This window comes from Nyctereutes procyonoides, unplaced genomic scaffold (assembly GCF_905146905.1).
Source record: "Nyctereutes procyonoides isolate TBG_1078 unplaced genomic scaffold, NYPRO_anot_genome, whole genome shotgun sequence".
NCBI classification, from domain to species: Eukaryota; Metazoa; Chordata; class Mammalia; order Carnivora; family Canidae; genus Nyctereutes; species Nyctereutes procyonoides.
Window position 1 is genome coordinate 7,305,207 of NW_026575117.1, and position 9,602 is coordinate 7,314,808.

The 9,602-nt window shown below is 41.0% G+C and overlaps 1 protein-coding gene across 6 annotated transcripts in view; it reads left to right on the top strand.

The window, feature by feature from the left end:
• TAF1A (TATA-box binding protein associated factor, RNA polymerase I subunit A) overlaps positions 1–1,409 on the top strand; it is a 33,022-nt gene extending 31,613 nt beyond the window's left edge. For all 6 annotated transcript variants that reach the window (XM_055334329.1, XM_055334328.1, XM_055334332.1 and 3 more), the window contains one exon: positions 929–1,409. In XM_055334329.1, the coding sequence (XP_055190304.1) occupies positions 929–1,041 (113 nt within the window). In that variant the 3' untranslated portion in view covers positions 1,042–1,409. The remainder of the gene's footprint in view (positions 1–928) is intronic.
• Positions 1,410–9,602: the final 8,193 nt, after the last annotated feature.

Below are 9,602 nucleotides of genomic sequence, written 5' to 3' on the forward strand. Positions count from 1 at the left end.
GAGGTCTGGGTACAAAGCATTTTATTTATGCTAAAGTAGTAGAGATGTGTTTAGAAATACAGGTTATAATATTAACACCACAGACACCACTGCTTCCTAGCTAATGAAATTTTAATGACTCTGGCACACTGTTTTCGGGGCTAATAAAAATGGTTAGTAGGTACAGTATATGTCCTAGCAATTTCCCAGAGAAGATGGATTTATACATGCTGAGATTATGATGAAATTAGTTTTTCTTATGTGATTTATGGTCTCGCTCATTTATCAAATATAAAAAAAAATCTCTTGTTTACATTTTTTTTAACAGAAATTTGATTCATGTCTGAAATATTTAACCAGTGATCCACTTAGCGTTGTAAGATTATGAAAAGCAGGTAGAACTTCTGATGAGCACTAGGCGCCCTGGTCAGAGCTGCATGCTCACCACCCAGCTGCTCTGCTAGGTGCTAGAATGACTTAATAGGTTCTGCTCTCTTCTGACCTGTGAGTTGTTTATTCTGATCCTTCACATCGAGGTTTCCTTATGGAGAACTTTCTTATTGTTACAGATGCCTCTTTGGCTGTGTGACGAGCTAACATTGAAAGAGAAGCTGCAGTTGTTTGCTTTTGGGGGAGGGCTCATATAATATATGAATGTGTGTATAATACTCATATCACCAGGGCTTGGGAGGCAGGTGGAAAACCAGCAGAGGTATATGCTCTAATCATGACGGATCAGAAACATTTTCATATATAGGAAGCGTACATTTCACTGGAACAGCTCTTAGAGTGTGTTTAGGACATGTTGGTATACATAATACAGATCCCCCCATTTTCATGATCATTGGTATGCCAGAGTTGAAGCAAAATTTTTAAAGTGTAGAAATATACTTGAAGAATTGAAAAGTAGTAAAACTTACCATTTATTTTGCTTTGTTTTGTTTTTTAGGTTGCAGGTATTTTCGATATATTTCCAAGCAAGATGATCAAGTCATAAAGAAAAAAATTAAGCAGATAAAGAAATCAGTGAAAAAATACAGTATTGCAAATCCCGGACTGTGATCTTGAATATTAGTTATCTCAGAAGATAGCCACAGAATAGTAGCTCTGCGGGTAATTATTGAATGCATTTATTTACTTTATGTTTCTAGGAGGTCATTTATATGGCTACAAAAAAGTTATTTTTATATTTTTCTATATTTTATTATAATTGTAGCTAAAGAAACAGTCTCACCGCCTTTGTCCTTTGTAAATACATTTTTCTTTTTTTTGTACTGTGAAATATATTTATTAAAGAATAACTCCCACGTAAGAAATATATTTGTTTAATCAGAGAATACAGTTACAGAGCAGTTATTGCCATTTCCAGATAATTTGCTTCTCTTATGTAATAAAACATAACTTGTAGTATTAAGTGAATCTGTATTCTTTTTTGAGATTCTGAATGATCCGTGTTAGGCTTACCTTCATAAAGAATACATTGAGGGGTGTCTGGGCGGCTCCGTTGGTTGAGTGCCCAGCTTTTGATTTTGGTTCCGCCCAGGTCATGATCTCAGGGTCGTGACATGGAGCCCCTCAGCAGGCTCAGTGCTCAGCAGGGGAGTCTGCTTCTCTCCCTCTCCCTCTCCCTCTGCCCCCTCCCCCGTTTGCAGGTGCATGCAAGTGCGCACGCTCTTTCTCCAATAGATAAATCTTTAAAAATATATATGTATTGGTCATGAGTCCTGTCAAGGAATTTTGGGAACAGAGCAGGAATTAAAGGACTCCTCTTTCTTATTTGATATTAAGACATGGCAGTTTGGGGCCAAGTGACCTTCTGCCAGAGAGCTACCTTTGACTCTAGAAGACTCATTTGGGTCAGAGACAGTAGAGGGGTGGCCTAACTTCAAAGGGCTCTAGTTTGTTGTTGTTTTGCTGGGCACAGCAATAATCTAAGACATGCCTTGAATCCTGTGTCCCTCACCTTTCTTTTGGAACCTGGGATGTGGCGGTAGGCAGCTGGGCAGTGGAGGAGATTGTGCTAGTGAAATAGTGTCCCCAGGTCTCCCAGTCAGCCCAGTGGGAAAGCATGCTGCAAAAGCCAGGAACGGCCTTCCTGGAATAGAAGCCGGAGCTTTATAGTACGTTGTGGTAACTAGTAGAGCAAGTGCTTCTTCCAGACTGTCTCAGCTCTTACACCTTTATGGTGCAGATAACTTGTATATGAGTTCCAGGAAGGCCCACTAAGCCTTAGAGCAACTCCTGTATGTAGATGACAAACCACCCATTTTCCCTGTTGCTTATGTTCTCTCTAATTAGAAACCATCTGCAAGAAAATTGAGGGACAAGTGATGCTTTGTCAATAATTTGATTTAGTATTTTGTACTTAGTGAGATGACTATCGCCAAATAACCACTCATCCTTATACATATGAAACCGGTAGGTGCCCTGCAGACTAACGTAAGCCAGGTTCAGCTACCACATGAGTAGGGCCAGCTTTACTGCTGGGAGTTGGTGAGTGGATTATGTAAGTTCTGTAGAAGACCAGCACTGGGAATGAAATCCCCAGACAACGTGGACAAAATCTCAAACCACACGCTGAGTTTGTCAGGGCATCTGCTCCCTGAAACCTTTAGTCAAAAGCTATTAAATAGGATTTATGAGTTCTCATGATCTCTGGCAAATGGAGGTGGGAATGAAAGAGAAATGAGTAGATACGATTCTTGGTGTCTACGGGAAGCTTAGTTTCCTAGAATTTTTATATCAAATGGTCATATTGCATTAGGCAGTAAGAGCAGTGTAAATCGGCTGTGAAATTTGTTTGAGGTCCACTAAAGTCAGTTTCATGAATAATAATGGCTGAAGCTGATCAAGTACCTTGGGCTTTACATTTCTTCTTAGTATCACCACAATCCTATGAATTAGCCCTATTTTATCTAGAAAGAAAGTGGGGGTCTCACAGATTAAGTGACTTGACCCCAGTCACAGCTGGTAGGTGTTCGCACCAGGACCTCAGCCTGATGTGGGTTCGAAAGATCACACTGTCTCCATCCTATCTGTACTTTCTCCTCACTTCATGTTTATAGCCTGCAGAGCACTGAGCTAGGGAGCAAGGAAAACAGTAGGGGGGCAGTTCATAACCCAGAGCCGGTCAGCTCAAGCAAAACCTGTCCTCCCTGCCAGGGTTGGTAGGTTCCCTCTCTGTATCCTCACTGGTCCCTCCCTGTACAGCCTCTTATTAAATTACTACATTGTTACCTTGACTTTGTACATTTGTCTTTTTTAATAGTATATTATCTGGGCTTGATAATCTCTTGTCAGCCCCTACCTATTTACCAATTTCTAGCTCATTAAATAATGAGTAGAACTAAATGAAAATTCATGAAACATACTGACCTAGTCTGCCGGTGTCATAGGGAGTAGTATCTTGGGGTGCTTGTGCCAAGAGGGAGGCCTCGGGAGACTGTTAGGCTTGGATTCTGGGTTTATCATTAGGTAGTTCTGTGACTTCTTGGGCAGGTTACTGAGCTTTCATAGTTCGTTTACTTGCAGGTGTGAGAGAGTAGGATTTATCTCATTGGATTGCTTTGAATAATGAAAGATATAATGAATGCCTAGGAGTAATTCATACTTAACAAATCTTAAGTGACCATCCATCATGATTGGTCTTTAAACACTAAATAACAGGAACTAAATAAAGATAATTGAAAATCTTGTTTTTTCCTAGAAACCTCTGAAATATAGAAATTGTGTAATAGTTGAGTTAATACTTCCCATGAAAACATACCCATCTTTCAGTCTGTGTACCATCTAGCCATTAACCATGGACTGGAGGGCTTCACACATATTTGAGATTACTCAGTCTGCATAGTTCTCTCCTCGCTCAGCTGCCCCAAACTCTGATCTTGGGCTCACCAGCTTCATGGGATTGCCATGCTTTGCTTGGACTCCGCCTCCCTGCACTGCTCATGAGAAGTTGTCCTGAGATAGGGAAGTTAGGCTATTGTAGAATTTATTTTAAGAGATTCACTTCAGGGACGCCTGGGTGACTCAGCGGTTTGGTCCCTGCCTTCAGCCCAGGATGTGATCCTGGAGTCCTGGGATGGGGATCGAGTCCCACATCGGACTCCCCACAGGGAGCTTGCTTCTCCCTCTGCCTATGTCTGCTTCTCTGTGTGTCTCATGATAAATAAATAAAACCTTAAAAAAAAAAAAAAAAGATTCACTTCAGTAATCCCTGTCTTGTGTTGTCTGTCCACTACCTTAAAAAACAGTTGTCCCATATATTCTATCTAGATTAAATGATATGTAAACTAACTAAATTAAAATTAGGACGTTTTGCCTGTCAAATGTTACCTTTAAGAAAATTAAATACAGTCTATTAAAAGAAGTATCTGTGGGGCACCTGGCTGGCTCAGTCAGTAGAGCATGTGATTCTTTATTTCCGGGTTGTAAGTTTGAGCTCCACTTTGGGTATAGAGATTGGTTTAAATAAAAAAAAAAAAAAAAAAGTATTTGCAACATGTAAACTGACAAAAGAATAAGATAAATTCAAAATAGAAAGAAATGGGCAAAGCCCATGAACAAGTATTTCACAGAAGAGGGCAAACGTGGACCATAAGCACTTAATTCAGGGAAATGCAAATCAAGAGTATAGTGGACTGCCAGTTCAGACCCATTCAACTAGCAAAAAGTAAGATACTAAGGTTCAGGAGGATGTGGGTCCACAGGGTCTCTTGTACATGGTTGGTGAGATATAAAATATTGTAGTCACTAACCTATCTCTAGTTCTCTTAAGATGTTTGAAAATACAGATCTCAATTTTCTTTATCTGAGGAATGATTTGCTGCTGCAGTATTGAAACTGAAGAATCGATGCTAGAAGAAAAATAAAGTGCTGTTGGAGGACTGGAATCGGCAAGCATGTTGTGAGCCAGTGCTTACTTGTTTCTAGAACGCTGTTGTCCTCTGAAGTAGACTGTACTTACCCACGTTTAGTTTTTTTTTTTTTTTTAACATTTTATTTATTCATGAGAGACACAGAGAGTCAGAGACACAGGCAGAGGGAGAGGCAGGGTCCCCATGCATAGCCTGATGCGGGACTTGATCCCGGGGCTCCAGGATCACACCCTGGGTCTAAGGCAGACACTCAACCGCTGAGCCACCCACGCGTCCCCTTACCCATGTTTAGTACGTTTAGTGTGTTGATGTCAGAAATCAATAAAAAGGGGAAATTGTGGGGGAAAAATTGTTTTAGGGAACACTTTCTTTACCATTTGCTAATACTCTCCCTGAGTATTCACTTGAGAAATGCTTGTACATGTATGCCAAGGGACAGTCGCACTGTTCATAATAGAAAAACTAGAAAAAAACCCACAACTCTCCATTGGTGTGTGACTGGATAAATTGTGGTAGAATCATGTAAAGAAAAATGAATAAACCATAGATTTATACACCAACATAGGTGGGTCTCAGTAACATACCAAGTGAAAGAAGTGAGTCCCAACCTACTACTTTGTGACTACGTAGAGATCAGACTTCATAAAGTTCAAACTAATGACTAAAATGTTTGTAAATGCATACAGATTGTGATGAAACTGCATATAAAAAACAAGAGAGGGGATCCCTGGGTGGCGCAGCGGTTTAGCGCCTGCCTTTGGCCCAGGGCGCGATCCTGGAGACCCGGGATCGAATCCCACGTCAGGCTCCCGGTGCATGGAGCCTGCTTCTCCCTCTGCCTGTGTCTCTGCCTCTCTCTCTCTCACTGTGTGCCTATCATAAATAAATAAAAATTAAAAGAAATTAAAAAAATAAAATCATAAAATAAAAAACAAGAGAAGAGTGAACACAAGTAGTTACCTCTGAATGAGAGAAGCAGAGCCATAGGATGGCAGAGAAACACAGTAGGGACGTGAATTACTGTTAGTGGTCTAGTTTCTTAATTAAGCAGCAAGCTCTTCATGGACTAATGTTGACAGTGAATTATGAGCCAGGGATTGTGATTTATCCCATCCTGTGCACTTCAGGTCACTTTATTTTATTTATTATTATTATTTTTTAAGATTTTCTTTATTCATGAGAGAGACACAGAGAGGCAGAGACACAGCAGAAGCAGAGGGAGAAGCAGGCTCCATGCAGGTAGCCCAATGCGGGCTCGATCCTGGGTCTCCAGGATCATGCCCTGGGCTGAAGGCAGACGCTTAACACTGAGCCACCTGGGCGTCCCTACTTCAGGTCACTTTAAGCAATAAAAAGGACTATACAATATATGATTCCATTTATAGGAAATGTCCGGAATAAGCAAGTCTACAGAGATGAAGAAAGTAAATTAGTGGTTGCCTAGGATGGAGCGAGGGGGGTAGGCGGGAAGAAGAGGTGGGAGTGATACCAAAGGATACAGGGCTTCTTTTGGGGTGATGAAAAATATCCCCAATTTGGGTGATGGTTGCACAATTCACTCTTGAATATACTAAAAAGCATACACGAAACGAGTCAGTTGTATGTTGTCTGAATTTTATCAATGACGCTTAGCAAAAAGAACCAAAAAAAATAATCAGCAAGCTTTATGGAGTCAGAAAGGTCTGGATTCAAACAAAGCACCTCAGCTAATTTAGCCTCAGGTTTATGCTGTAATGAGGTGATCTGAGGAAAGGCAAAGAATATTTAGCATGAGTCTTGGTGTATTGTTTTTCTCTCAGTAAGTGGTAATATTTATTATGAACCAAAAAAAGGTAAAGAAACTAAGAAATGAATACAAAACCAGATCATTCTTTAATGAAGGGGTAAGTGTGGCCTCTCTGGATTGAGTTATGTATCCATGGATGCATCCATGCCTTGTGCATCCAAAAAAGCACAAGGGCTTTTCTGCTGGATTTAATTAGAATATATTTTAAATATTTCAAAAATAAGCAGACCATTGATGGATGTGACCTACAAATCCTAGAGCTAGCATCTAATAAATTCATTTTTAAAAATTCATCTATTTGGGGTGCCTGGCTGGCTCAGTTGGTAGAGCACGTGACTCTGTATCTCAGGGTTGTGAGTTTGAGTTCCATGTTGGGCTCCAAGGAGCTCAAATGATTTCAAATATCAGTCTAGTCCTAGCTTGTAGCCCCAGACTTCTAAGTTCATCTAATAGCCAAAACTTGTTTCCTGTTCTCCACCTGTACCTCATCTGAACACCCCAGTCAACCCTTATTAGGATTTTCTTAGCCACTCCAGCCTGATGCCATCTTTCCCTTCGAGGGATTTCTAGTGGCAAGTTTGTTCCTTATTGTTGTCCTAAAAGCATCTGCCTCGTATTATTTGGATTCTTATTTTTAACCTTTCTTCTCAGAGCACGAACTCCTTGAAAAAGTGTATTTTGTGCATCTGTTTTCTGTTAAACATTCCTCTTTCAGCATAACGCTTTGGGCATGATAATAACATATCCATGGTAAAATTAGTAACTGCATAATTATTATATAATCACATGTATTGGGGATCCCTGGGTGGCTCAGCGGTTTGGTGCCTGCCTTTGGCCCAGGGCATGATCCTAGAGTCCCGGGATCAAGTCCTGAGTCGGGCTCCCTGCATGGAGCCTGCTTCTCCCTCTGCCCGTGTCTCTGTCTCTCTCTCTCTCCCTCTCCATCTCTCCTGAATTAAAAAAAAAAAAAAAATCTTTAAAAAAAATCACATGTATTATGTAATTATATCTAAAATATTATGTAGTCCCACCTGAAATGTTGCATCTCTTAATAGTCAGAAATTTGTGCCATCATTGTGTCTGATGGGACCTGCTTGCTGATGTTTTCCTGCTAATTTTGAAATCTTTAGGCAAATCTTTTTGCCTAAAACAATAAGATCTGATTTGAATTTACATGTCTTGGGTGGATAGAAATTATTATGTCTAATATTTTGTTTTGTTTTGTTTTTTTAGTGCTATGCTGTAATTTTTTTTTTTTTTTTAGGATCGGTTTTTTTTTTTTTTTTTTTTTTTTTATTTTAGAGAGAGAGTGCTTGTTCGAGCATGAGTTGAGAGAGGGGCAGCGGAGAGAGGAAGACAACCAGATTCCCTGGGTAGCCGGGAGCCTGAGCCCCTTCGCCAGAGACAAGAGCCAGACAAGGGGCTCAATCCCACAACCCGTGAGATCATGACCTGAACTGAAACCAAGAGTTGGGCGCTCAACCGACTGAGGCAACCTGGCGCCCCTGTGCTGTATAATTCTTTTTTTTTTTTTTAAGATTTTATTTATTCATGAGAAACCCAAAGAGAGAGAGAGAAAGAAAGAGAGAGAGAGGCAGAGACATAGGCAGAGGGAGAAGCAGGCTCCATGCAGGGAGCTACTCGATCCCAGGTCCCCAGGATCACACCCTGGGCTGAAGGCAGATGCTCACCCTCTGAGCCCACCCCTCCACCCCCGCATCCCTAATTCTTTAAACACAATCATTAAGAATTATTTTCCAAGAAGGAAGCATTCCTTTTGAACCTATTTTTTGTGGCAAAGGGAAAACAGACATAAATGTCAATAAAAGATCTAAAAGAGGGGCGCCTGAGTGGCTCAGTCAGTCGGTGAAGCATCTGCCTTCAGCTCAGGTCATGATCTTGGGGTCCTGGGATCCAGGCCTGCATCTGGCTCCCCGCTCAGTGGGGAGTCTGCTCCTCCCACTGCTCCTTCCCTGGCTCATGTTTTCCCTCTCTCAAATAAAATCTTAAAAAAAAAAAGATCTAAGAATATTTTCAGGTCCCACATGGAAGGAGAGAATGCCGGCATTCCTATGCCTCACAGGACCTTTCTGAGAAGGCCTTGGAACGTCAATCTGCAGGCTGTTTGTGACTCCTCCCGCCCAAGGCTTCTAGAGTGATGACATTATCTAACCTTTCAGCAAACAATCCCATGGAAACAGGAGAGTCACCAGTGACTCATGGGTGCTGTATTACATTTAAAAAGCAATATTCAAGTAGGGATGTTATTGAGCAGTACAAATAGGAGAGCAGGGATGTGTTGTTGATTATTCTTAACAACTAAATCCTCCAGACTTTTCCCTTAGTTAAAAAAATGTTGTTTGTTTGTATTTTAAGAGCCATTTGGGGCCTTTGTAATTCACAGCATTGTGAGGACCCACTTGACTAGATTGAGGCTGTTGTGCTCTCTCAGTCTGTAAAGGCTATTTGGGATGGTGAGCAGGAGCCCACCTAGGCCAAGAAGAATCTTTGATTTCATCTGCATTTCAAAGGGCAACTCCCCCTCCCCACTCCAGGAGATCTCAGGGTGGAATAGAACCATGGAAAATACCAGAACTGAACTCAGGTAACTGATGCTTCTGCAGGCTTATGCCCAGCTTCATGCCTCCGTCTGGGTTTGGGGTTGTGTGAGTTTGGAACTCCATGTCCTTCCTCCACTCATTAAAGAAATTATATATATATATATATATATATATATATATATATATATATATATATATATCTTTTTATTTTTTGAAACAGCATGAGCAAGGGAAGGGGCAGAAGGAGAGGGAGAGACTCTCAAGCAGATTCCACACCCAGCATGAGGGGTTATGACCCTGAGATCATGACCTGAGCCGAAATCAAGAGTTGGACACAAGTGACTGAGTCACCCAGGCACCCCTCATTTAAGAAATATTTATCAAAGGACCATGTGTAAA